The sequence below is a fragment of the Sminthopsis crassicaudata genome, chromosome 1, assembly GCF_048593235.1.
Source record: "Sminthopsis crassicaudata isolate SCR6 chromosome 1, ASM4859323v1, whole genome shotgun sequence".
Taxonomy (NCBI): Eukaryota; Metazoa; Chordata; class Mammalia; order Dasyuromorphia; family Dasyuridae; genus Sminthopsis; species Sminthopsis crassicaudata.
The window spans coordinates 10,619,753-10,647,366 of record NC_133617.1 but is presented as its reverse complement, the minus strand read 5'-3'; the positions used below and the strand labels follow the sequence as shown (position 1 = coordinate 10,647,366).

Below are 27,614 nucleotides of genomic sequence, written 5' to 3'. Positions count from 1 at the left end.
TCTTGAAGCAAACCAGAAACATGACTTGTAGATGAAGTAATTGAAGCTTATTTGCTAATGTCATAATGTAGAGGGTGATGAGGTGGGGAAACAGTGAATAATTTGCCGAAAGAAAAATTTAAGTATCAAACCACAAGAAATAAATGAGAGAATGCTGTTGAGATCAACTTGAGCTGTTTTTAAAAATATAGATCGAGGTTCTCAAACTACAGCCCGCCGGGTTATGGCAAATGGACTGAGGGGTTGAGACAGTGTGAGTTTTTGTTTTTACTATAGTCTGGCCCTCCAAAGGTCTGAGGGACAGTGAACTGGCCCCCTATTTAAAAAGTTTGAGGACCACTGAAATAGATGCTGAAATGGGAAATGGATAAAAGAACAGATAATGACAAAATGTTCATTTTCTAAGAAGTTCAATAGGTCAATTCAAGCAAGGCCAAATACTTAGCAAAATGAGTGTTCTTGATTTCAGCCCTTTCGCATCCACAGTGCCAACTAGGTGCTCCCAAAGATATTTAAGTGTGAAATGGGAATCAACAAAAAAAATGGAAATGATCTGCAAGTTCTATCCAAAACAGCAGTAGAGCCACTATTTATGAACAGAAGTAGAAATATATATTTTTTAAATATCTGCTTTTATTTAATGGTATAAACATTTCTACTTTAAATAAAATAACTTCACTAGTAAAAAAAAATGAAAGTGGTGTGGTCAGAAATGTTTCATATTGGTTTAATACTTTGTGATAACAATTTGAAAGTCAGTCTAAGTTCAGTTTATTGCAACACTTATTTTTGTTTTGGCACATTTTTTTGAAATTTATTTTTATGTCATTATGAACTTGATACATCAACAGACATGAATGTTTTAATATGAAGTCTCTATTTGGTATAACTTTTAAGTATATAGAAAAAAGTATATGGGAACTTTTAACTTTTTAGTACCAACATTCTCTTTCTGGTATCCCCATCTGACTTGCTGTTCTTTATTGTGTATTTTTAATGTTTTGTTGATACTTAGAAATGTCATTAAAGAAAAATGGGAAGAGCAGCGGAATTGATTTGACCAAATATGAAGGAAGAAGGAAGGGATCACAATAATATTAATTTTCCAATGTATCTGAAGGAAAAAAAGGAATAATGGATGCAATGCTTGGAAAAGATTATAGACTGGGGCAACTGGCTTAGATACTTAATACTTCTAGCTGTGTGATCCTGAGCAGGTCACTTAACTCCAGTTGTCTCCAAAAGGGAGAGAAAAAAAACAACCAAGAAAATCTTAACTTCCCAGTCCGTGTGTCTACTTTTTCATTCCTATAAAGTCTTTGATAATTGTCTTTATGTTTTGAATGCATCCTTGATAAGGCAAAAGGAGGGAAGAAACAGATTTTCACAAGCAATATTCAAAGCAGCCAACCAAAAGGGTCAGAATGCACGATCCCATTCTGCTTTTTGTTTAATTATGCAAAAGAATTTCTATATAGAACAAAATGTCCCATAAAGGTCTTTAGTAAGGTGCCTCATGCATAATTCAAAATTATACAATGTCTTTGGAAGGTGTTTTGAGAACCTTGTTTGGCACTCTAATCATGAGTATCAGTGGAGAGGCCTAAAGGTGTTTGTGAAGAGAGTGTCTGAAGTACAGTTCACATTCTTGATCTTTTCCATCTACCTGCATCTTTATATTAAAAGTTTACATGGATACTTGTGCCTCTTTAGATGCATACTTCTCAGATAACTCTGAGGTTTAGTTGCTGTGCATTTACAGTGTAATAGAGTCATTATTTTAGGTTTGGTCCCTGACAGATTAGGTCTGGCAAACTTTGAGATAAGACCTCTTTTTTTTTTTTTAATCTATCATTTAAAAATGGTAAAGAGGGAAAAGTTGTTTACTTGAGAGCTATCCTGGGTGCAACATATTTGTTCCAAAGAAACTAATGTTTCCTAATTTCAATTTTTTTTTTGATAATTCTTATATTTATATAATTTTCATTTCTAGATATTTCTCTCCCTTTCCATTACCTAGCAAGACATCCCTTATGACAAAACTGACCTTCGTTCACAGAAAAGAATTGGACAATTAGAGTAGTGTCTAATATGCTCTGGCCTCCAACCCTGCTAAAAAGAGGGGAGGGTGGGAAGTGTATTGATTTTTCTCATCTCTTCTGTAGCAAGTTAAGTCATTTTTATTACAGTGTTCCCAGTTCCCTTTGCTTCCGTTCATAGAAGGCTCATGCTTCTCTGACTTCTTCATATTCACTACTTTACTTCTTGCAGCATAGTAATTACTGCATTCGGGTACCACAGTTTGTTCAACTGTTCCCCATTCAGTGGACATCTCCTTTGGTTCCAGTACTTTGCCACAATGAAGCAATCAATGCTAGACTATCAATCTTTTTAGTATTTATCAGACCTGGTTGTTGTCCTCCTTGGTTGTATAGTCCAGGGCTTCTTAAAACTTCTTCCATTTGTGACCCCTTTTGCCCAAGAAATTTTTACGTGACCCTCATAAAGAACTGATTTTAAAACAATTCTTGGGTATACATATAATTTTATTGTTTATTAAAGATGAAAGCAAGTTTGCATACTAATGAGAGGTGTGCTTATTTATTTTTACATAAAGAATTAAATCTTAAAAAAAAAAAAAAAGAATTAAATCTTGATAGTCTATTTGATACCTTTTATTGTTGCCAAATTTTTCACAATCTCCATATTCAGTTATGTGACCCTATATGGAATCACACTTTAAGAAGTTTTGTGTAGAATAGCAGCGGGATATCTGTGTTATAAAATTGTACCACATGGTCTTGGGACTATTGAATCAGTCTCCCTTTAAAGGGAAGCTATAGCTCATAGAATCTTTCTGTGGGAACCATTGGACCTCATTATCTTGAGGCCATTGTGACAGTCTCCTCTTAAGGGAACTTATAAACTTATAAGATCTATTCATGAGAAAATACTAACAATAATGTGTTAAGGTTAAGATGGCTTGTGTGTCCCAAATAATTTTTTTTTCCTTCTCTCTGACTCTCTTTTCTTTTGGTGAGGCAATTAGAGTTAAATGACTTGTCCAGGGTCACCCAACTAGGAAGTGTTAAGTGTCTGATAATCAGATTTGAACTCGGGTCCTTTTGATTTCAGGGCTGATGCTCTATCCACTGTGCCACCTAGCTGCCCCCCAAATAATATCTTGCTAGCCACTAGTTTGTCTTTTTCCCCTATACACGTGTATCCCCAAATCACCCATGTGCCCTGAACCTTTACATGTAAATCAGACAACACTAGGTAGCCACCAAAAGTATCCCATTCTCAAGAAAGGGCAATTTGGAGCACATCTCCCTTCTTTGGGAGCACACTTAACCTTCGGGACCCAAGGAGACTTCCCCAACTGAATTGGTCCATGTGTCTATGCTCCCCAACACAGCACTGCTTTTACAGGAGTTTTACTCTGTATATATCTAAGTTTGTCTATCAGATCAGAGTCTCCCTTTACCTATCTCTCTTTCCCATTGTTGCCTATTATTGCCTTTAAAGCTTTTTGTCAGACTAAGCTCTTTTTATTACATATTATTTTGGCATTTAAACTCATTAAGGAGTTTGTTTTCCCCAGTATCTCTGCCTGGCCCATGGGCCTGCCTTCACACATGAACAGGGACAATGCTTAATGACACATACCTTTGTTGTAGTCCTAGAAAACAAGAGTCAATAGGGGAATCCCTGGAGCCTCCCTTATTTATGTCAGAAGTCTGTCCCCAAAACATTGAGTTACTTTGTTAGCATATTTCCAGATTGCTTTCTAGAATGGAAAGTTCATTGTTTCACCAATATTATATGTGAATGTAACCTGTTTTTCCATAGCTAACATTTACTGCTTCCTTCCTTTGTTATCTTCATCCATTTTCTGAGTTGTTTTGAGTTGCATTTTCCTAACTCTTCATGATTTAGAGCAGTTTTTCATCTAGTGAATACTTTGTACTTTTTGAACTATTTTTGTTTGGCCTTTGGAGTTAAAGATATGTATTGGTTCCCATAAATCTTGCACATCAGAATTAAGCCAAGTTTGTAGCTTTCCTTCTTAACCTAGTGGCACTGGGTTTTTTTATGCATGCAATTATTTTACCTTAGTCTTGATCACCTCTATCCCTTGTATAATTAAGAATGCTTAACTCTTAGTTTAAAACTCTTAGGCACGACTTTGAAAAGTCTCATCTGGTTCTTCTCTCTCTCTCTCTTTTTGGTGGTATGATCTTTAATATTCAGCTTATATTTCTATTTTGAATTTGATGCTGATTTAACCCTAATTTCCGTCCTATTGATTTCTGCTTTTTCCAGTAGCTCTTGTCAAATAGGTAGTTTTTCCCAAGTACTTTATGTTGTTGGAATTCTTGAATATTTGGGTTATTGTAGGTATTCTGTTCTTGTAATTCACTTGTTTCAGTCATGTCCAACTCTTTATGATCCCATTTGAGGTTTTCTTATCAAAGATAACTGGAATGGTTTGCCAATTCCGTCTCTGGCTCATTTTAGAGATAAAGAAACTTAGGTAAACAGGGTTAAGTAACTTATCCAGGGTCACACAGTAAGTATCTGTGACCATATTTGAACTCAGGAAGGAGTTTTTCTCACTTTAGGCTTGACACTCAATCCAATGCACCACCTGGCCTTCTGGTCTGCTCTATTGGTTTGCTTTTCTATTTTTTAGCCACTATCAAATAATTTTTTAACTGGTTTGCTGTCTGCAAGAACTAATTACTCCTTATTCCCTCTTTTTTTTTTTTTTTTTTTTTTTTGCCCTTGAGATTTAAACCTTTTGTTTAATTTTTCTGAGTTAATTTTGTTGTATAAACAACAACAACCTTCAAACATCCCTTTGGTAGTTTAATATAGCACTAAGTGAAGTTTGTGAGTCAATTTAGGTTGTTTCTTTATAGTATTGATATGACCTGTTAGCAGTTGAAGACCCATCCATTACGGTATTTTTTTCCTTTTTATGCTTTATAAGTAGAGCATTTTGTAAAAGTCTCCAGGGTGCGTTAGTAGATTGACTCAGTTATTTTATGCATTTTGTAGTTATTTTCAATAGGACTTTTGTTCCCTTTTATTTCCTTTTAGATTTTGTTAGTGCTGTATGGATATTCTGTTGAGTTTTATGAGTTTGTTTTGTTTCCTGCTACTTTACTGAAGCTATGAATTGTCCATACTAGTCCCTTTATTGTTTCTCTGGGTTTTCCTAAGTAACTATTATATTATCAGCAAATGGGTGTATTTTTTTTTCCTCCTCTTTGCCTCATGTTTTGCAATTTAACAACTAGAAACAATAATGTTTCTTTGTTAATTCCTGAACAGATCTTGAGGACTTTCGAAACTATCTAGAAAAACGCTTTGATTTTGAGCAAGTTACTGTGAAAAAGTTCAGGACTTGGGCAGAAAGGCGCCAGTTCAACCGTGAAATGAAGCGTAAGCAGGCGGAATCTGAAAGGCCTATCTTGCCGGCCAACCAGAAACTCATTACTTTGTCTGTGCACGATGCGCCTACAAAGAAAGGTTAGTCCTATGTTTTTAAATTTTAAAACTTGCAGTATCTAATCAGGCTGACTGGGCTTGGTCAGTTTTGGGTTGTAAAATGTGCCTCGGAGGTCTTTCTTAATGGTCCACATGTGAACTAAATAATTTGTGCATGTTGCATTTTTTATCTAAGCAGCATAATGCTTAGATTACTGAAGCTTTACATTCATATGCTAATTTCTTTCTGTAAGATTACGAGCAGACATTTACACAGCATTTTAAGATTTATAGATGATTTTATGTATATTTTTATTTGAGCTTTCCAAAGTTCAAATTTTGTATTCCTTGCTTGACAGATAGGAAAGTGAAGCCTGGGGATTCACAGCCATTTGTTATAATGGCCATTTGGTTAAGAAGCAGGAGAGCTGGGTTTGAAACCTCCGTCTCCTGAGATGCCACAGCTCTTTATTACTATCCTCTGGCTTCTTAAATGACTTCTCTTGCTTAAATAATGATTATGTGTCCATTTGTGGGGATGAAGGGATTTCAAATCCCATATTAAATGTTTCTTCTCTGTCACAGAATTTGTTATTAATCCCAATGGGAAGTCAGAAGTCTGCATCCTACACGAATACATGCAGCGAGTCCTCAAGGTTCGCCCTGTTTACACTTTCTTTGAATGTGGTAAGTTTTGTCCCTTCCTTTAGGGGCTGTATCTACAGCCCGTTCTTTGTTAACGTGGTAGACACAGAGTTTGCATATAATGTGGGACCTAAGGGAGTTAACCTTAGTGCTGACTCTGCTCTAACATATCCTGTACCCACAACCCCTAGGTAGGATCCTAGGAGTTATAGAGATCCTGTAAAGCTGGACTGGACCTTAGAGATCTCTCCTCCAAACACCTGAGACCATCATCAAGGTGGGGGCAGGGTGGGGAGTGACATGCCCAAGGTCACACCCACACCCCCACACGCAAACATAGACACACACACAAGATCAGTAGTGATATTTGATATTTGAACCGAAGATTCTCTTGTTCCAAATCTGTTTTTTTTTCCAACTGAGCCATGCTACCTCCTCAGTAATCTGCTCAGCTTCTTATCAGTACAAACCTAGTTTATACTGATCTATTACATTTGGTGGCTTTTATAATATTTTCTCTTTATGTCTGTCCTCCTTTGCTGGATTCTAAATTCCTTCAGGAAGACGAATTTTTTTCAGTATTTTTTTTTTCCTAAAGTACTTTATAAGATGCTATACATAGTAGGCACTCATAAATGTTTGATGTATAATTTAGTGAATTTAAACCCTGCATTGTGTTAGGGGATTTTTTTTTTTTGAGTGGTGTTTCATTCAGGCTATATATTTTAAAGAGAATGTTTTCCATTTTTTAGAGAACCCAAGTGAGCCTTTTGGAGCCTCAGTGACTATTGATGGAGTGACCTATGGGGCTGGAACTGCAAGCAGCAAAAAGCTTGCAAAGAACAAAGCTGGTAACGTGCGCGTTTGTAACTCCCACTGCCCATCTGTTTTACTGTCCCCGCCTCTCTCTGTCTGGGGTTAAGGAAGGCATGAATTCTGTAGCCAGTCATGGGTATGGAGAGAGACTGCTGATACCGTTGGATAGCTTATAAGTGGTAAAATGCCAGTACACTTTGTTTGAGGATTAGAATCAGTCATCATACTGTATTTTCACATTTCACAGTGGGTTTTTATTGTGTTGTGAACTTTGTTTACATCGTAGAGCTTTTTTCATGGTGATGAAGGCAGCCATGTTCTTAATGGATAAAATGCTGGTCTTGAACCCTTGAAGACCTAGGCCCTCCTCAAACATCGTGGCTGTGTAACCCTGGCTAAAATCACTTTCCCTCTCTGGGCTGGAAGCAGTGCCTTAAGTCTTCTGAAGTTGCATAAGAGGTTCTGGCCTGTCTCTGTAGAGGGAGTTGCCTTACTCAGGAATTCCTGGTCCCAGTGACATCACAAGTGATGCCAAAATCTGGTTTCTGGAGGAGGATTCTGTGGCTCTTCACTTGGAGCAAGTCTCTTCTTGATTGTCCTGTAAAACAATTGGAAGAGGCTGATTCGTTATGCTTAACTGTCCACCACCATTCTAACCACATCCTCACTCCCTATCATGTTTAGCAGTCATTGTTTCACTGGACCCCATCCACCACCCAGGATGGGGCAGAAAAGGCACCTGAATACATATGTGGTGCCTTTGGTGCCGCTTAAGTGCGCTTGATCCTTTGAGGAGTCCTGCAGGCTTCTTTCTTGGGAGTCAGTTGAGCCAGGCCACAGAACTGAAAAAGCAGCCCATTAACCGAGGGGGAAAATGGGATCAGGACAGATCTGTCGACAACAGAGACAGAAGCTAAGGGGACAAGCAGCCTGGTGGGAGGTGGAGACAGAAAAACAGAAGAGAGAATTGTTAAGATACACCAGACAAAGCAGCTTCACGTGCCTCAATCACTTTGGCAGAGATCCTTTGAAGTTCATGAGACCCTGATGTCATTACAAAAGGGCTTGATCAGGCCCAGGACCAATTCCACAAACATTTAAGTGCCTACTATGTACAATGCCCTGTGCTGGGTAGGCACTGGAGGGAGGAAAAGGAAAACCAAGACAAGCCTTGACCCCAAGAACTTGACATTCTGCTCGCAAAGCCAGAAAAGTGGGGGGTCCCACTGAAGGAGGGTTTGTCCCCAAAGTTTGTCTGCTTTGGAAGGCTGTGAGCTGAAGTTCTGCAAAAAGGGGGGGCTGGTGAGGCAGGGAGAGCACTGAGGGCTTTCTCCTGGCTCACAGCTGTTTCTCTGGACAGCCTGGGTGGGCCAGCCTGGCTCTTGACTTCTGGAAACCTTGATGGGACCGTTTTTTTTTGTTTTGTTTTGTTTTAAATTTCAGCATCAAGCAAATTTGGACCAACTGAAGTCAAGAGTAGCCTGGGAGGAAGGGGAGGAGTGTGGGCCATTAGCTTGATTCACCCACTTCCTACATGACCTTGGGCAACTCACTCCCCCTTGTAGGCCATAACTTCTCTCTAAAATGGGAGCAGGGGCCTAGATGATCTCTCTGGTCCCATCCACTTCCCAAATTCTGAGAGGACTCCATAATAAATGAATGAATACTAGAAAAGTAGAGAGGGGAAGGAATGGGTCTGTAAGTAAAGGGGTGACCAGTGAATGGGAGAACAAGGATTATAACTTTTCCCTTAGTGGACACGTGTAGAGATGTGTACAGAGAAGAACACCCTGTTTTCCTGTATTTTCAATTCTTGACTTGTTCATGGGTTAGCCATAGAAGAACTCGTGTCCCAGCATTGAGGCGTTGGCTGCCTCAGTCCTGCAAGCTGATGACTTTCTAGATCTCTTTCCTCCTATGGTAATTGAGAATGAGCACAAACTAAAACGATTCCTCTTTTAGCCCGAGCCACACTGGAAATTCTCATCCCTGACTTTGTTAAGCAGACCTCTGACGAGAAACCCAAAGACAGCGAGGAACTAGAGGTAAGCACAGCTTGGCCTTGGAGTGGAGCCCAGAACCAGTCCCTTCTGATGCCAGCTCCCTTTCCCATGATCACATCTGTGCTTTATGATTTTTCTATCGGTACTTGGAGAATGGACTGGAGTTAGAGCAGCCAACAAGTGACTGCTGTAGTTCAGATGTGAGGCTATAATGCCCCAGAGTGGGGGCAGGGGTCATTCAAGAGGAATATCATGAAAATAAAGTGGACTTGACAGCTGACTGAGAAGGAGAAACTGAGACTGAGACTGAGTGACTGGGAGGAGGAGGAGGATTCCAACAAAAGTAGGGAATATGCAGGGTGTGTGGGGGAGAGATGAGTTGGATGTGGGACTCATTGACTCTAAGATGTCTCTGGGACATTAGGTCTACAGTCCAATGGGCAGTTGAAAGTATGAGGCAGGAAAAGCTCAGGGCTGGGGAAATTGAGGATCCTTGACTGCGAGAAAATTGCATCCCTGCTTGTTTTTGAAAACACTGAGCAAGAAGCAGAATGAAAAACAGTCCAGGGGTGGCTTGAGGGCTAGGCTGGGGGCTAGGCTGGAAGCAAGGCTGGAAACAAGGCCAGCTTCTCGTGTTCTTGCAGAGGCTTCTTTGCATCCACTGGTTCTGGACATCCACTAGGGAGGTATCCCATCAGGTGCCTCTGGATAAGTGATAGCATAAAAAATGACCAGATGGGGGCTTCCATGGCCCCTTTGCACCTCGAGGGCAGGCTCGCAGGCCAATCTTTCAGCTCAGGCTCATGTGAGGCGCTGGATCTTTCTGATATTCAGTCCGTGTTTCCCAGTCCTCTTTGTGGGGTTGTTTTTGTTGGCATTTTTCTCCTTTTAGTTCAAGTTGTAGTGCTTTGTGTCACATCTTAGGTGCAAATAAATGCTGACTTCCAATAGAGAAGTTTGCTTGTTCATCATTGTTTTGAATTTCTGTGATCCATCCTCCGGGTGTATTTGTAACTAGAGGCACAGAATCCATTTCATCAAAGGTTAAGTGTAGACCAGGTTTGGGCTCATCCCCATGTGGACTCTGAGCACTCCTAGTGACTGAGGCTGCAGAGATCGGTGAGTCTGGAATGTCTTCATCTCTGACACTGTGTGTGTGTGTGTGTGTGTGTGTGTGTGTGTGTGTGTGTGTGTGTGTGTGTGTGTACATACACACTTTACTCCTACAACTTTGAGGTTTTATGGCTATATTCTCAATTCTCTTCATCTCTAAGTCATTAATATAAATATTGCCTTTAATGAGTTCCAAGGGAGGTGTCTGGAAAGTGCTTATCATCCGTAGTTAACTTCCTTGGAATGTGACCTTAAACCCGTGTGTTTACCCTACAGGTGTAGAGCAACTTCTCCATCTTCCACCTAGGCTTGCCGACGTGGCTCACTTGCCTGACCTGAATTTTATGGCTCAGCTCTTGATTCAGCCCAAGAGAACTTTTTCTCCCTACAAGCAATGTGTACATTTCTGCCTCTGAAAGCTGGGAAGGCCATGAACTCTTGTCCTCTCCAGTCCCTTGTTTCTGTGGGCCTCCCCCATTCCTTCAAGGCTGAGCTGAAATGGCCCCCTCTGTGAAGCTTGCTGGGGATCTCTGCCACAGGATGTGATTGTTTCCCCCCAGGGCTCCCCCCACAGGCTGCTCTGTGCTGGCTCTGTTGTTTGGTTCAGGTTTCTTCCCTTTTCCCAGAAGAGCGGGGACTCTTATCTCAGTGTTGCCCACCAGGCCTCCTCACCCTTGATGTGAGTTGTGTATGGGAGGTGCTTAATAAATGTTTAAATGAATGAGTTTCCTATCTCCACTAGTGTGCAGAACACACAGTCAATTGGCCCAGCCTGATTTCTTCACTAGGCTTTGGCTGCTGCTCATTCCCAACTAATAAAGTGTTCATCTTGTTGTCTCCTAAATATTAATACAAATCATTTGTAATGACTAGGATCATTCTTGATCCTATATCTTTTATTTTAATAATTATTTAAAACTAAGTACAAAATAAAAAAATAGAAAAGGAAAGAAAAAGGAATTAAAAAAAAAATTGTTATGCCCAGAACATCAGGAAGGATTCAAAATAAAATATGTACTTTTAAATTTCCATTTCAAGAAAGTATATATAATAGAACACACATTCTATTTATTCATGACTGCCCATTTTTGCTTTCTTGTCGGTTATTCTTTTGTTCTCTGCTGTGCACTTTTTAACTTTATTCTTTTTTTCCCCTTTCATCCTCTCTAAGCAGATTACAGTTAAGCACCAATATATTTATGTATAATACACATATTCGCACACACATGCATACATTTACAAGCATATGTAGACATGCTTCTAAAACTATGTAGTATGGCTGACATAAGTTTGACATAAGTGCGATCCATGATAACAAATTGTACCATTTTTTTCCTAATAAGTTCTACTCCTCCTTGTGGTAGTATTTGTGTTTATCTCTTATTTTCCTATCCCTGCTAACTCTTCCACTTTAATTCTGCTGCTTAACTTGTCCTGCTATTATTTAACCTCCCTCCCTTCATGGATCCCTCCCTTGGGGTCATGTTTCCATATAGGCACTATCTTTCCTAGCTTCTCCCTCCACCCTTCCTTTCCCTCTTTATCCCATTCCCATTAATCTACACAAATACCCTTCTGTACTCTATTTTATCTTCTTTTTCTCCCCTCATTTCTTTTTTTTTTTTTTTTTTTTTTTTTTTTTGAGGCTGGGGTTAAGTGACTTGCCCAGGGTCACACAGCTAGGAAGTGTTAAGTGTCTGAGGTAGGATTTGAACTCGGGTCCTCCTGAATTCAAGGCTGGTGCTCTATCTACTGCGCCACCTAGCTGCCCCTCTCCCCTCATTTCTTTGTAGATTTTAGAGGGTGCTGTACCATATTTCATGGGCTCCCCAATTTAGCCCATTCCTGATGTGAATGGGTTTCCATTCTTGTTCCTTTATTAAGGATGGAACTATCTGCCCATTTCCATCCTCAAAGAATTCTCTAGTTTCCTTTTATATTTAACCTTTGACTCCCCTCTTCCTCTTCGCAGAGCCTCCATTTGGAGGAAAGGCCCAGACCAGTCATCTTTGTCCTCCAGGCTGGGCCGTGTCCCTACATGCGCACTATCTTCTTTAGTTTGTCAGCTCCCTTTTGTGTGAGGTTTTCCTTTTTAAAATGTGAGCTCTCCTTGAGGACAACCACTGTCTTTGATTTTGCTTATATTTGTGTTCCCAGTACACAGCACAAGATCTAGTACATAGTGAGTGCTTAATAGATGCTTCTTGATGTGACATCTTCCTCTCCCCAAGTTGGTGGTTCTCACAGTGGTACTGCAATGAGGGCTTTAACTGCCTAAAGATACCGTTCTTGTGCCGGGATTGAAAGACCTCAAGTGGAATTGTGCAGCATCATCATTGTTGTTAATCAGTCCAGGTTTAAAGTTACAGAATAGACTTATCCCTGAAAACAATGTGGATTTAAGTGTGTCATTTGAAATGTTGGGAGCTTGTTACAACTTGCTCTAATTTTTTGTGGTTCTTTTGTTACAGTTGGCAGGGGATTTAAAACATCATTTTGCCCTGCTTTAGCCTCCCTAATTGAGTTTTCCTACCAGACTGTGCTCTGAGTTTTTTTGGTACTTATCTTTAGTGGTCTGGCTTCATTTCTGCTTTTGTAGCCTTCTCTTTTGTCCTTCACCTCCACAGCTGTGGGTTCACCAGCTTGATCCCATTAGCTTTCTTGATGAGAATAATGAAATCTCTTGTTTTATTAGCAAACCTCCCTCCCTCCTTGGGTTCCCAAACGGATCCTCTTTCTTCCGAGCTTCCTTTCCTCCTCAGTTGAGAAATCATTTGATGGTGTTCATTCCTTACCCACAAGAGTCCCAGTCTGTCTTTTATTCCTCTGCTCTCTACAGGAAGGAGAGGTTTGTGGAGCTGGGAGACAGAGGACCTGGACTGGACTCCCATGTCAGGGTTTTTACACTTTCTTCCCTGAAAAACAAAGGATACTGAATTAATTCACTTTCATGGTCCCTTTATCTTTTGATAGTCCAGCAGTGTTGCAGTTTGCCAGATTGTTATATCCTTGCTAATTAAAATCTTCAATCCCTACACTGAGCTGGTGAATTCAACAGACAAATTCTCCAGATTTGGAGATTTCTGATGTGAAACTTTTTCCAGAATCACAAGATTTGAAGGTTGGAAGGGACCTTGGATCCCCTCTAGTTCAATCTCTAAACCAGAGGAATCGAGAGAGAGCTTGAGTACAGCCTTTTCCTTTTACAGCTGAGGATGAGGAAGAGGTCAAGACCACAATGAAGGCTAGATTTGAGCCAGGTTCTTGGACTCCAGACGTGGGACCCTCAGTCTCCACCAGAACATAATGTTGTCTGTCATCCAGCTTTGCGTTCAGGCCTTCAGCTCCTTTGTAGGCAGGGACTCCCTCCTGACATCCAAACCAAATTAGCTTCTTGGGACCCACTGCTCTGGTTCTTTGCCCTGGGGCCCAGCCTTTCTGCTGCTTAGATACAGCTCTTAGGTCCCTCTATGGGCCAAGCTAAACAAGCTGCTTCCTTTGTCACTTCAATTTACAAAGCCTTCCACTCTGGTTCTCGTAAGCTTGAAGCCAGGGCGCTAGCCACCTGAAGGAGCAAAATGGAGGATTCTCCAAGTTTGACACAGAGTGCTCTCCAGATACAGAGAGCTTTGCAAACAGACAGGAGATGGAATGAGGAACTGAAAAATTCAGTTGGGCTGGAGTCCATTGTGCAAAAGGGCAGTGATCAGGCTGAAGCGGCAAAACAGGTCAGGGCCAGATTGTGGGAAACTTGGGGAGAAGGGTGCCAGACCCATACTGCAGAAAGATCTAGCACAGTAGGAAGGATGGGCTGTTCTGGACAGAGACTAGAATCAGGGAGTCCAGTTAGAAGTCTCTTGCACAGTCTAGAGGAAAGGTAACTAGAGTGAAAAGATCATACACAAGAAATGGGAGGGTCAAGTTGGCAGCTGGTGGAACATGTTCTCAAGAGCCTGTCATGTTCAGACGCAGGGCTCCTTCCCTACCCCCAACCCATGTCCTTTACTCATTCTCTTTCTAGGAAGATAAGTCTATCCTGAACCACAGTCTAGTTGGAGATTTTATCCCATTAAGTCTCAATGAGTTCTGAGCCCAGATTTGCCTCCTTGTTTTAGGATCTCTTAACACAGATGCTTCACCATGGAGAAGGGGTTTTGATGTGAGATTCTAACAGTGCTTGTGATGTCCTATTCTGTTCAGTATTTTATTTATTTATTTTTACTTCTTGGTTTTTTTTTTATTTATTTTTCAAAATTTTATTAAAGCCTGGTATGTTTCTAGCTGAAAAGAAGCAGATGTATAATTACCCTAGATTCACTGTCCTGGATTGTGGCTTTTAGGGGCTGCAGCTTAGGTGATAAGTGTGTATGTGTGCTTGACTCCAGATTTAAGAATGAGGTTTTTTTGGTTTTGTTTTGTTTTTGTAGTATTTTAACCATATCAGTATAGAAGATTCACGTGTCTATGAATTGACCAGTAAGGCAGGACTTTTGTCACCATATCAGATTCTCCACGAGTGCCTTAAAAGGTAAGTGGAGGCTTCTGGTGGCTCACACGTGGCCTGTGGGCTGGTTGTTGGGGTTGCTGCATCTCTGGTTCTGGAACCTGTCCCTGGGTGACAGAATTTTGTTTTCTCTTAAAGAAACCATGGAATGGGTGACACAACCATCAAGTTTGAAGTAATCCCTGGGAAAAACCAGAAGAGTGAATATGTGATGACTTGTGGGAAGCACACTGTCCGAGGCTGGTGTAAGGATAGCATATGTCTTCTAGGCGTTTTATATTGTCCCTCTTTATATATTCTTGAATTAAATGACTTCCTAATTAAGGAGCTTAATCTGATGGAATTCAGTAGCATATATTTCTGCTTGTACTTTGTATCCCCTAATGTGTCCTTTCCATTTTTCCATAGGTAAAAATAAGAGAGTTGGGAAACAATTAGCCTCTCAGAAAATCCTTCAACTTCTACACCCACACGTCAAAAATTGGGGCTCTTTATTGCGCATGTATGGCCGGGAGAGCAACAAGATGGTGAAACAGGTGATTGGGAACTCTCTGTTCACTTCTGGGTCAGCACGGTTCATTTTCATGGCCCCACTGAAAGTCTGCTCCTCCCTGTGGCCCTCCTATCCACTGTCTTTCCTGCTTCTCTTCTATACCCAAGGCTTTTTTCTCACTTGTGGCCCTTGAGAAGCTGAGTAATTCAAGAGACTTGACTAGGAATTAGTTGAGTGTCTCAGCTCAAATAGACTCATCAGATTCCCAGTGTTGAAAAGGAAAGATCTCAGTGGTTCAGGCCAGCCTCTTCTGGAAGCAGAAATCCTTCCTCTCCCAAGGTAGCCATGGAAACGGGAACCCCTGCTAGCACCCCATTCTCTCTGACCTGAGCCTTTCTAGGCTTGACGTCTTCTGTGACCCATAGCCTCCCTGTGGATTAGCTAAAATCTTTCTGGACTGGTGATTTCCAACAACAGAAACTTGCCTGGCTTTTTGTAACTGTGAGCTGTCTTTAAAGTTTTTTTGCTTTTTTGGGGAAATCCTCTCGTGCTTGACAGACACGAGGGCAGGGAACCGGATGGTCTTCAGGGGAGGAAGGGAGTTAGTAAGCCTGACTCGGGCAGGCTTTCTCTGCCAAGTCTAGGGTTGTAGGGCTCTGCCACAGAAGGTTTTAAATTGGAACGTGTGCTTGGGTTTTAGAAACAGGCTCGTGGGTTTCTTTTAGATTGCCTTCCTTCTGGGGATGATACCAAAGAGAACTGGCTGAACAAGAAGGAAAAGTTGAGAAAAGACAATGAAGGAAAGCTTTAATCAAACTGATTAGTTTGGGATGGAAGTGGAAGGAGGTTTTCATGAATTAGCAAATAAGGAAATGTGTTTCTACATCTCTGCTGAAGGTACAGCTGAAACAAATTTTCATTTAAAAATGAGCATTTGGTGTAGATCCGTTGAAGTCCATTCTAGCTCTGTTATATAAAATGAGTCTTTTGGTAATTTAACCTTTAGTGCCTGATCTCGTTAGGCATTTCCTCTCTGCTGTATTTCCTATTAACCCTGTCTGCTCCTTCTCAAAGGCAAAAATAAACTTGTGTCCTCATGTCCCTAGTGTTGGATGAATGAGTTGTCAACTGTAGAATTCTTTCTTCCCTCCTTTATGGGAAAGGAGCTGCCCAGTATTGAGTAGGTATCAAAGCTTTGCTTTTATTTTCTCACCCTGGCTTAGGGTGGGAAGGAAAGAGGAGGGTCATTATCTCCACAGCTGTTGGGAAGTAAGGTTATGGGAAGACGTCCCACTTCATTGCAAAAGGAGTTAGACTTAAACCATTTTCAACACTGAGATTCTGGTAGAGTCCACTTGTTCTGTCACAACCTAATCAAGGAGAATGCTTGAATTCTATATCCCCTGAAATCTTCTCCTTGATTTACAGTTGAGACCATTTGGACTTAAGGAACAGCTAATAAGGCTGTCTGTCTCTATGCTTTGCCATTTGTTTGTCCATTGCCCATCGCCTCCTTGATTGTTCCTTTCTTTGTCTAAACTCAACCCCTTGGCTTTCACCCCCCTCTCATATTTGAAATTTCTCTCCCATGAGTCTACTGGAACATTTGTGCCTGTTCTGCAACTCCTGGGACTTCTCATGGAGCTGGGCAGGACCAGCATTTAAGAACACCCTGTATTTGCCTTAGGAAGTGGCTTCCGTGTTCCCTTGGTCTAGTTTGCTCCTAGCATTGGCTTTGTTTGGCCAAATCCTTCTGGGACCAACCACTAGGAATTAAGAGGTGACAAATCAAACAGAGAAGGAACTTACACTTTCAGGGCCACAGGTAAAGTGGAGGCTGCTCCTGACCCACATTTCTCTCTAGCACCTCCTAAGTCCTTTGATATAGAAAGTTGGTGACTTTGCAGAACCTTGGTTTCCTCATCTGCAAACTGGGGATAACCCGTCCAATAGTCACTGCCCACTAAGGACATCCACAGCCTCCCTTCCCTTAGATTGGGTAAATAGGCTTTTCTGAAATCTGTCCTTAAGCCATTTTTCAAGCAGGAAGGGAAAGCTATCTTGCTGTTTGATTGTCCCTGTTATCATTGTCTTGTTCAACAGGAAATGTCAGATAAAAGTGTGATTGAACTTCAGCAGTACGCCAAAAAGAACAAGCCAAATCTACACATTCTGAACAAACTGCAGGAAGAAATGAAAAAGCTGGCACAGGAGAGGGTGAGCTATGGGGCACGGTTGGGGGGGGGGGTTGCCAAGTGCTAGAGCTCTCCTTGGTAGGCGTCTGGTCCCCTTACTCCCATATGGCAGCATCATAGAGAAGGGACTTGGGTCAACAAAAACAGCTTCATCATAGTGGCTAACCTCAGCCCACTCGTCCCCGACTGCCCTGATCTGTTTATTCCAATTCAGGCACCAACATCTACAGTTTTAGTCATGAGATCACCTAGGCCAGCTTAAGGCTCCAGGGATACTGTTTTCCTTACCCACACGTGCTATGAGTAGAGCTCTCTTGATATCCCCTCCTTTCCTCAAATCTCTCCATTGCATCTGTTGGCCAAAACATGGCCCTTGGCCTTTCCTTCTTGCTTTGTATGAGAGCAACGTTAAATAATTAGGTATCTGTAATGTTCTGTTGTCTCCAGAAACTGCCGATCCCTCTCTGGGAGGAGATCTGCTGTCTCAACTGCCACCAACTCTGACCTAAAGTAGACTTCTCTCTTCCTTGCTCAATGTTGCTTCTTTTATCCTCCCAGAGAATGGGTGTGGAATAACTCAGGGGCTTCTGGGAAAAAATACTTCAACCAATGAACTTGCTCCTCTTAAACATGCAAGCTCCTCCTCAGAAGTTCAAAGGGTAAAACTTCCCTTAAAAGCCAGAACTAGAGAATTGTTAAGTACCGACTTAGCACTTAGTAAGAACCTAACATCACCCCCTTTCTTTTGACTTAGAACATAGAGTGGTCATGACCTTGAAACATAAATCCATCAATATGGGAGGCCTTACACATAATTACATAGATTACATAAACACATAGTAACATAGTAACAACACATGGTAGAAGTATATAACAAATAACATGATCAAATAATCATAAATTGAGAATTTATAAATGTCCGTAAGTCCATTGTCCATTAGTCTCATGTTATGTTAGGAAATCCAATGATTCCTGCTGGTTTTAAAGTTCTTTAACAGTCTTATTAGCCATGCTCTTTCAGTGTCAGATGTTTCTTAGATTTTCTCCTTTGTTTTGAGGTCTTTCTCTTTTTCTGTCTCTCTCCGATGGACAAGGCGAACATGACTCGTTGGCACCCATCTGATTCCTTCTCCATCTGAAGAAATACAAGCAAACCCTCTCCCCCAGGCAGTTAACCTATCTGGTCCCTTCCATTCACCACTTTCTGGGTCTCTCCATATCACCTGGCAATTATCTAAGGATAGTGGAGCTGCTTGCACTGGACACTGCCCTTCTGGTGGGTTATAGAACCTGTCTGCCGGAGCCAGTGCATCTTTGTCAAAAATTAGAAAATTAATGATATAGAGAACTAAATTTAGAAGTTCTCTGGGGCTACCTGTGGCTCCCCCTTTCTTTTGTTTTTGGAGGAGTGTCTCAATGTCTCTGTTTCTTCTCTCTACTATTGCTTGACCTTGCGGATTAAAAGGTATTCCAGTGGTGTGTAAAATCTTATACTGCACACAAAAGTGTGCAAAATGTTTAGAAGAATATGCAGGTCCATTATCTGTTTTTATTTCTTGTGGCACACCCATAATTGCAAATGCTTGGATAAGGAATTCAGTGACCACTCGGGCTGTCTCTTTTGCTGTTGGCACTGCAAAAGTGAATCCTGAAAAGGTATCTACCACGACATGGATAAAAGACAGACGACCAAAAGATTTATAATGTGTCACATCCATTTGCCAGATTTCGTTGGGTCTCAAACCACGAGGATTCTTCCCTGGAGGGAGTGTAGGAGGGTGGAAAGGAAGGCAAGCTGTATAGCTTTTTACTATGCATTCCAAATTGTAAACGTAAAGCTCAAGCAGCCTGATGATATTTAGAATGAGATTCTTGTGTTTCCTGAAATAAAGGACTACTGGCTAACATGGTTAGAAGGCTATCTGCCTTTGAATTTCCATCAAAAATGGGACCTGGAAGTCCACTATGTGAGTGGACATGCAAGATATAAATCTTGCCTGGATGCTTTCTCACTTGCTCTTGAAGTTCCTTAAAGGGCTGATAAATATTAGAGGCTACAAATTTTATTTGGGCTGTGGCAATTCTTTGTACTACACCTACTGAATAGGCTGAATCAGTAATTATATTTATGTCTCCTGGGTAATAGCAAATAATTCATTCTGTTGAGTGGACTGAAAAGGAGTCCTGACTACTCTCTTTATGGTTAAATCATGAGAGTATACAGCACAAATATTTTCTTTGGAGGAGTCTGTAAAGATTGTTGGTCCTTTAAGAGGAACCTTAGAAACCTTTTCTTCAAAAATCCATTGCCAATTATGTAGTAGCCGGGTTATTTTTAATGGAGACCCATGTGCAAAATTTGGAGTGGTGGCCAATAAAATTTGCCATTCTGGGATGGTCTCGCAGCATACATTTTAATGTGTGCGTTAGTATAGAATGTGTATATTTTTTCAGGACTTATCCCAGATAATTATGTTACTCTCTTAATGGCCTTTAATAAAATTCTAGCCACAAGCACTGGGTAAGGAGTAAGGCTTTGTTCTGGTTGTGCTGGGAGGTTCACCCACTCAATCACACTGTCTTTTGTAACAAAAATTTATATTTCCAAGGGTTTTTGAATGACTCTTTCAACCACATTGGATAAAGCCAGTTCAACTTCTCTCAAAGCCTCTTGTGCTTCTTTTGTAAGCTGGCGTGGTGAATTTAAAACACTGTCTCCCCTTAAAATGTCATATAGAGATTGCAGTTGATTGGTAGTTAGGCCTAACACTGGACGCATCCATTGGATATCTCCTATTAATTTTGGAAATCATTTAAGGTGTTCAACTTCTCTGTTCTTAAAGTGTGAGTGCCTTAGGATATACTTCATATCCTAAATATTGAAAAGAAGCATGCCTTTGAATTTTTTCTGTAGCTATATGCAGTTTGTAGTACTTTAGTGTTTCCATGGTCTTTTGTAGACATGCTTCTAATATTTGTTCCTCAGATGCAACATCCCAAAATGTCACCCATATAATGTAAATATTACTTTTGGAAAGGCTTTTCTTACTGGAGCAAGAGCAGCAGCAACATACATTTGGTACATAGTAGGGCTGTTTTTCATTCCCTGTGGCAAAACTGTCCACTCATATCTTTTATAAGGCTCAGCTAAGTTAACACTGGGCACTGAAAAGGCAAATCTTTTCATATCCTCCTTATCTAGAGGGATAGAATAGAAACAATCCTTAATGTCTATAACCCATAGAGGCCATTCTCTTGGCAACTGAGTAGGAGATGGAAGTCCAGCCTGAAGAGTTCCCATAGTTTCCATCTGTTCATTTACTCTTCTTAGATCAGTAAACATCCTCCATTTTCCAGATTTCTTTTTCACCACAAATACTGGGGAATTCCAAGGACTTAGAGAAGGCCGCAAGTGTCCTTGGTCAAGTTGTTCTTGCACTATGTCTAATAAGGCCTGGATTTTATCACTTCTTAAGGGCCACTGTTCTACCCACACAGGTGAATCAGTCTTCCACTGAATAGGAACTGGTGAAAGTGCAGGTAGGCCTTCAACAGCAGCCCTGCCTAAAAAGCCGAAATGCTTATTTGTAATCCTATCTGCTGTAAAATGTCTCTTCCCCACAGATTGATGGGGATTTTTTCAACCACAAAAGGAGTAAAAACTTCTGTTTCACCTTCAAATATCCATCTCAAAGGCCTAGTACTAACTTCTGCTGCTATTGATCCTCCTACACCAGACATATAGGTGTTTGCCTTAATCTTTGGCCAGTGACTGGGCCAATGTGCACCTCAAATAACTGTACGATCTGCACCCATGTCTGGTGCAATCCTTCAAATGGTATTCCGTTTATATAAATAGTAAGCATAGGTCGGTCAGCTGTCACAGCTGCTGTCCAATATATTCCTGGATTTTGTTCACTGGAGTCAGATTCTAGACGACTATCACCAGGTTGCTTATTAGGGGTACATAACAATAAGCCTGATGCTACTATTTCTCCTGGTTGATAAATCACACGTTGTCTATCTGTGTTAGTGACTGGAATATTAGCTACACGTTCTCCAGTTTCCCACATCAGTGTATGGATGGACACTGTTTTGTAAGAACTCTCAGAAGGTGAAATGGTCAAGTCTATTGTGCCTGGAGGCAAAGGATCCATAGGCTGAACAGGAACAGATTCACTTCTCCAGGGAGTTTCTCAGTAGTCTCTACTGCACACAACTCTATTTTTCCTAATTTCAATCCCTTTCTTCCATCTGATTGCCTTTTGGCTGATTGATCATGTCTTAAAATTCTCTGGATGTAACCTCGGCTGCCATCATGCCCCACTTGGGGGGCTGAAGCTGGGCCCCGCCTCTCATTTCCCTGGGTCAGTCTACATTCTGAGGCCCAGTGAAAGCCTTTGTGACATTTTGGACATGGAGTTTTAGGTCTTCTCTCACCCTGTCTCCTCACTCTATCTCCATATTTACACTGAGTTCTTAGATATCCAATTTTTCCACATTGGAAACATCGCCGAGTTTCTCTAGAAGTCCCTTGTCAGGAGGGACCCTGTCTTTCCATGTTCATAATAATCTGGGTGTGAAAAGCATTTGTTCCCACTTTAGCACAGCGTCTTATGATCTCCTCTAAAGGAGCATCTTTGTCTAATCCCCATATAATTCTTTTGCAAATCTCATTGGCATTTTCCTTAGCCAGATGTCTGGTCATGATTTCTGTAGCTGCATTTTCTCCAATAGTTCTTTTGACAGCAGTTTGCAAACGTCCCACAAAATCCACAAAAGGTTCATTGGGACCTTGCTCTATTTTAGTGAAAGCTTCTCCGCGATCTTTCTGTCCAGGGAGGACACCCCAAGCTTTTATTGCAGCCTTAGCAATTTGCTCATACACTGTCATGGGATGTTTAACCTGTTCTGAATTTTCTCCATAGTGACCTTCACCAGCTAAGTGCTCAAAAGTGAATTGTGTGTTAACTCCTATTTCCAAATTGCATCTGACTTGGATTTTACATAATTCATGAAACTCCGCAAGCCATAACAAATTTTCTCCAGGTTCTAGGCATGTCCTTGCTATGGATTTCCAATCATTCGGGATTAGGACTTCATAGACAAACCATCTAGTAACATTTTAATATAAGTTGATGTAGCCCCATAAAGGGTACAACCTTTTTTCAAATCTTTAATTTTATTCAAATCTAAAGGTGCATATCTTCTCCTTTTTTGATCTACAGAGTCAATATCTTCAATCACAGGATATGCATGTATAAAATCACTTATATCCTGTCCTTCTCTCTTAGCTTTAACCAATGCTTTTCCTAAACTTGTCATAGGCTTAGGCTGCTTCACAGGCGATTCTGTTTGTGTTTCTGCCTCTTCCCCTCCTCCTTCTTGCTCCATCCCTGAAGGGAGGAGATGGGAAATGCTCCTGTTGCTCAGAATTGTACTTAACTCCATTGTTATCTGATTCATCCTCTTCACCTAGTTTAGTTGACACCTCCCCATTTTGCTCCTTCTTCTCTTCCTTTAGAATAACAATTTTTAAGCCATTTGGATTAAGTTATAGGTATGAAGTGTATCTTTGGAAATTGAGTTTGGTTTGGAATTGTAGTGTTCACCTAATTGCTTTCCTACTAATTGCCATTCATCTAGATCCAATTCTTCTTCCAGAAAAAAATAAGGACATATGACCTGCATAGTTTTTAAAAGTTCAGTAATCTCCTCCAAAATTATAATCAATCCTTGGATTTTCATAACCTTGATGTTGCTCTCTAAACATTTTCCTTGAACAGAAGGTATTTGCCCCATTTCACTGAAATTTTACTTTAGCTGTTTAACAAAGTTTCCTTGTTACTCACGCTTCTAGAGAGACTTTTCCACTAGAATCAGGATCTTGTCGGTCTGGGGCTCCCTGTTCGGGCACCAAAATGACAAGGTCCGTGCTAACTCCTCTGAAGGGCTCAGAATAAGTGCTTGTGGACGTCAATATGTAAAGTTCTGTTGTCTCCAGAGACTGTCGATAGATCGCTCTCTGGGAGGAGATCTGCTGTCTCAACTCAATCTCTCGGCCACCAACTCTGACCTAGAGTAGAGACTCCTCTCTCCCTTGCTCAATGTTGCTTCTTTTATCCTTCCAGAGAATGAGCATGGAATAACTCAGGGGCTTCTGGGAAAAAATACTTCAACCAATGAACTTACTTGCTCCTCTTAAACATGCAAGCTCTTCTCCAGAAGTTCAAAGGGGTAAAATTCCCCTTAAAGGCCGGAACTAGAGAATTGTTAAGTACCGGCTTAGCACTTAGTAAGAACCTAATATTTCATTATCTCATTAGCACTTAGTAAGAACCTAACAGCTCTGAGCCCTTAGTGTGCCAGGGGTACCTAGATCTCTGCCATGTCTCCATAGATACCTCACCTTCCCCAGCCCGCTCTCTTTCTTTGAGAGAGGTTTAGGTTGCTCTGGGAGGGAAGTCGTAGGGGCTTGTCAGGAGCAGGCCCAGCATTCCCAGGTCATGATGGTGCTGCCACAGTTCCCTTTTTTGGGTGGTTTTCTTCCCTGGGCATTCTGGCCCCTTCAGAGACAGATCAGCTCCTCCTCAGCTCTAAAGATGTGGAGTCTGTCAGACGAAGCCTGGAAGGGGACCGGCCTGGCCCTTGGGAGTCTGTGCCTGCAGGCAGTTTTAGGCCCCTGGGCACTATTGGGTGAGTTACCCACCTTTTGACTCAAGCTCTTCTGTACTTGTCCTTGTGTTGTAGGAAGAAACCCGGAAGAAGCCCAAGATGACCATAGTTGAGTCAGCTCAGCCCGGCAGTGAGCCTCTGTGCACAGTCGATGTGTAACCAGCAGCCCAAGCCGGAAGCAGTGAGACAAGCGGCCTGTGGCCCCTGGGAGCTGCGCTCAGCAGGCTGCTCTTCAGAGACGCGTCCTTCAGTTTCTGCCCCGTCGGGCCCCTGTCATTCACCCCCAACTTGTTACCTCTTAGGAGTCATGTTTAAATGATTGATCACAAAGGAAAAAAAAAAGGGCTCTTTGGGGGGCCACCAAGCAGAGATGCTAACAAACCACCCTTCACTACAGACCATCATCCATAGTGTCTGCATTGGATGGGTGTTTCCGGATCAGATTCAGAGTATGTACAGTTTGGAGCAGATATATTAGAGATATATGAAGAGATACGGGCTTCTGTGTATGTGCCTCAAACTATTTTTATGGAAGGTTTAGTTGTATTTCAGCTTGTAACTGTTTGCACTGGGAGAGACCCTTTGGTGCCCAAGAAAAGGACTAAGTGGTTAGGAGCCGTGTTCGAGTCTCAGCTTGAGCCCATCCCTGCTGGAGGCCTGCCTTGGGGAGCAGGACCAGGTCTCGTTTTTAAATTCCAAACCAAAATGACTCATAGTAGGAGTGAGTGACAGGTTTGATTCTCCCCCATCCCCCACTCTGACTCTTTAAAAAAAAAAAAAATTTGGGGAACAGCTGTGATGAGTAATTAATTGTAGCGGTGAAACTCCTTGGCCCTTTGGGCACCAAAGCCACTTTTTGGATCTTGGAGGATAAATTTTTAACTGAAGACAATTAGTCTTTTAACTGAAATTTTCTGCCAGTGAGTAACAGTTACAAACTGAAGCCGTGATTGGCTGATTTTAATGGGTTTACTGCCTTGAGTGCATTTTTATTTGTTTTTTTACCCAAGTCTTAATATCCTTAAGAGGAGACTTTTTAAAAAATACCAAGACTCCCTTCTCTCCCTCTTTTCCTTGGTTGGCACCCCGCAAAAAGTTTTTAAGGAATTGATTTTTCTCAGTGTGTGGCTGGCTCTGGAGCTGTGCTGTAATGCTTTGATGAATTTTTGTAGCAGTCTTGATTAGCAGCTTTGGCCTTGATGTGTGTGGTGTGTTAATGATGATGAATTAAGGCATTTGGGGGTGTGGGACTGGTTAAGAGCTAGCCAGAGGTGGTCCGGGGCGCTTGGACATCCAGCCAAGAACACGAGGTAGGCTGTGCCTTTACAGGCTGTCTGTTGGCTCTTGGGGCCAGCCTCCTACACCTGCCTTCAGGGGCCCATTGGCTTCTTGTCCAGCAGTGGAGGTGGTCCATGAATTCTGCCATCCCCCCCAATGGTCCCTGGTCATGGTGCTTGTCTTTCCAAGAGCAAGGGATAGGTGAAGGAGCCCGCCCTCTCCATGCGGGAAAGGTGGGGCTGCCCCAGATGTCATGGTGTGAGGATCTTTTACCTGTAGATGTGCAGTGTCCTGGTTCGGAGGGGCTCTGGGGGTCTGCCTCCGTCCACCAGCGGGGCTTTCTTGGCTGTGGGACGGATAAGTCCTTCCAGATCTTAGAAGAAAACTTGTGCTCGTTCAGTGGTATGGTCAGTGTGAAGTCTGAAGAATTGCTGTCTGTTTTTCTGTGTAGAAAAGGAGAAAGGAAGGCGAGATTTCTCATCCCTCCTCTTAGTAGAGCTTTAATGTGGGGGAGGCAGCAGGCTCTGGGAGAGACTCCTTGGTGGGTCAGACGGCCAGAGCTCTGGCAAGGGCTGACCTCCTTTGCCTCTGGGTGGCATGTCCACCCCACCACCCCAGGACTGGCCAAGTGCCCATTAGATTTGTGCCCCCGTTCCCTCCCCCTCCTGTGTCCCCTACCCACATCTTTGTTGCCAGATCCCAGAGCAGACTCCGACCCTACTCCAGAGATCTCATGCCTTGGAAACAGGCAAAAATCACAAGCGCCATATTGTTTTCCAGCTGGCCCGCCACTTTAATCTTCTCTTGGCCCCTGGCTCTGAATCATGTAAAGGTGACTTTTGCCCTTGAGCAAGAGCGGGCAAAGACTCAGTGACCCAAAGCTCTGTCCATATTTGGCATTGCTGCCGGCACAGCCTCGGACTCCCCTCAGGGTGGACTCAAGGGTCACAGTCTCCCCCTTAGCGAGGAGGGGGGGCTGCTGGGCTGGCGGCTTTTGGTGAGGTCGCTTCCTCAGTCATTGTCACCCACCTGACAAGCACTTGACTGTGGGTATCCGTGCCAGGACCCATCTATGGATTCGCCGCTTGGAGCAAGCATCTAGAGGAAGCCCTCACCCTCCTCGCTTTGGCCTGGGTGCGTGTCCTGGGGTGGGGGGGTTCTTGTGGTACCGTGTCAATAAAGTGGGACCATCCTCTCTGCTTGTTTGCTTCTATATGCGCCAGCTCAGGATAAAACAAATCCCTGTCCTCCCAGAGCATAAAGTCAGTCAGGAAAGACTGGACATTGGCTTTGAAAGGAAGTTAATGGGATTGAAAGTGGGCGAGGAAAAGAGAATTCCCCTAACCTCACCCTTTGAATGCCTGTTATCTTGTCCTTTGAGGGCCTGGGCTGACAGAAGCAGGGACAGGTGTCGCCTTTCTCTGATTCTGTGGGCACCCACCATGGGGCCCCTGGGCTCGTCTTGGGACATTGCCTGCCCAAAACTCCCAGCTTATGAGGCCGCTCTTCTCTGTCAGGGGAGCTCCTTGTGCGCCTTGTGTCAGTAGGGTGGTCCAGCCAGGGGGCCCTGGGCACTTGGGCATTTCCCAAGCACCTCCAAGCTTCTGTGGTAACACCCGTTATCTTGGGGCCCCTAGGCCTGAGAGATGCCAGCTGCCTCTGGGATGAAATCAAGATGAGACCAGGGGGGGCAGATTGCCTAGAATTGGGCAGGGGAGAAGTAAAAGCCCTGGTGGGACACAACCCCCTGGCAGGACTGGGGGTTAAAATGACAAGTGGCATTGATGCAGGGGAGAAGACCCTGCTGGGCCCTGGGCCAGACATCTCTGAGCCTCCGTTCCTTAAACTGTAAAATTGAAGGGGGTAGAACCCTGTCTGTCCTCTGAGATGGTTTCTCCGAGGCCCCACGTGAGCTGGCCCATTGCAGGCTGCATTTGTTCTTAGAATGCAGGAGCTACACTGGGTCCTGAGAGACCTGGGGGGGGGGTTTCAAGTGGCTCTATCCCAGTGGAAGTGATGGGGACCCCAAAACTGAAACTTCCAATAAAAGCCAGTGTTCTGTCGATGGAACTCCTGGGATTGATTGCTCTCGTCAGGGACCCAAGTGGGTAGCTACTTTGTCAAGGCCATCCAGCTCCTGGCCTGGGGGTATGTGAGCTGAACTGGGCCAGAGGGATGGAGGAGCCTTATCTTGATGGCTCTGTGTTGTCCTATGTTATGTGTAGGGATAGGGCTTTGGAGAACTTGTTTGAAAAGGAAGTAGTTTGTGTCCTTGAAGACTAAGCGGGGGCACATCGGCCCTTCAGATGAATCAAGACAGAAGGGAAAACCTCTAGTCTAGTCTGTTTGGCACTTTTTACTCAGGAAGAAGCAAATGCACAGAAGTGAAGGGGGGG

At 42.5% G+C, this 27,614-nt stretch overlaps 1 protein-coding gene across 2 annotated transcripts in view; it reads left to right on the top strand.

The window, feature by feature from the left end:
• DGCR8 (DGCR8 microprocessor complex subunit) overlaps nt 1–26,413 on the top strand; it is a 40,152-nt gene extending 13,739 nt beyond the window's left edge. Inside the window, exons 6-14 of one of the 2 annotated variants that reach the window (XM_074292749.1) lie at nt 5,341–5,538; nt 6,082–6,183; nt 6,894–6,992; nt 8,920–9,002; nt 14,501–14,601; nt 14,716–14,822; nt 14,986–15,113; nt 17,174–17,287; nt 24,016–26,413. In XM_074292749.1, coding sequence (XP_074148850.1) covers nt 5,341–5,538; nt 6,082–6,183; nt 6,894–6,992; nt 8,920–9,002; nt 14,501–14,601; nt 14,716–14,822; nt 14,986–15,113; nt 17,174–17,287; nt 24,016–24,099 — 1,016 coding nt within the window. In that variant the 3' untranslated portion in view covers nt 24,100–26,413. The remainder of the gene's footprint in view (nt 1–5,340; nt 5,539–6,081; nt 6,184–6,893; nt 6,993–8,919; nt 9,003–14,500; nt 14,602–14,715; nt 14,823–14,985; nt 15,114–17,173; nt 17,288–24,015) is intronic. The other variant, XM_074292760.1, reaches the window with a different exon arrangement.
• The last annotated feature ends 1,201 nt before the right edge of the window (nt 26,414–27,614 follow it).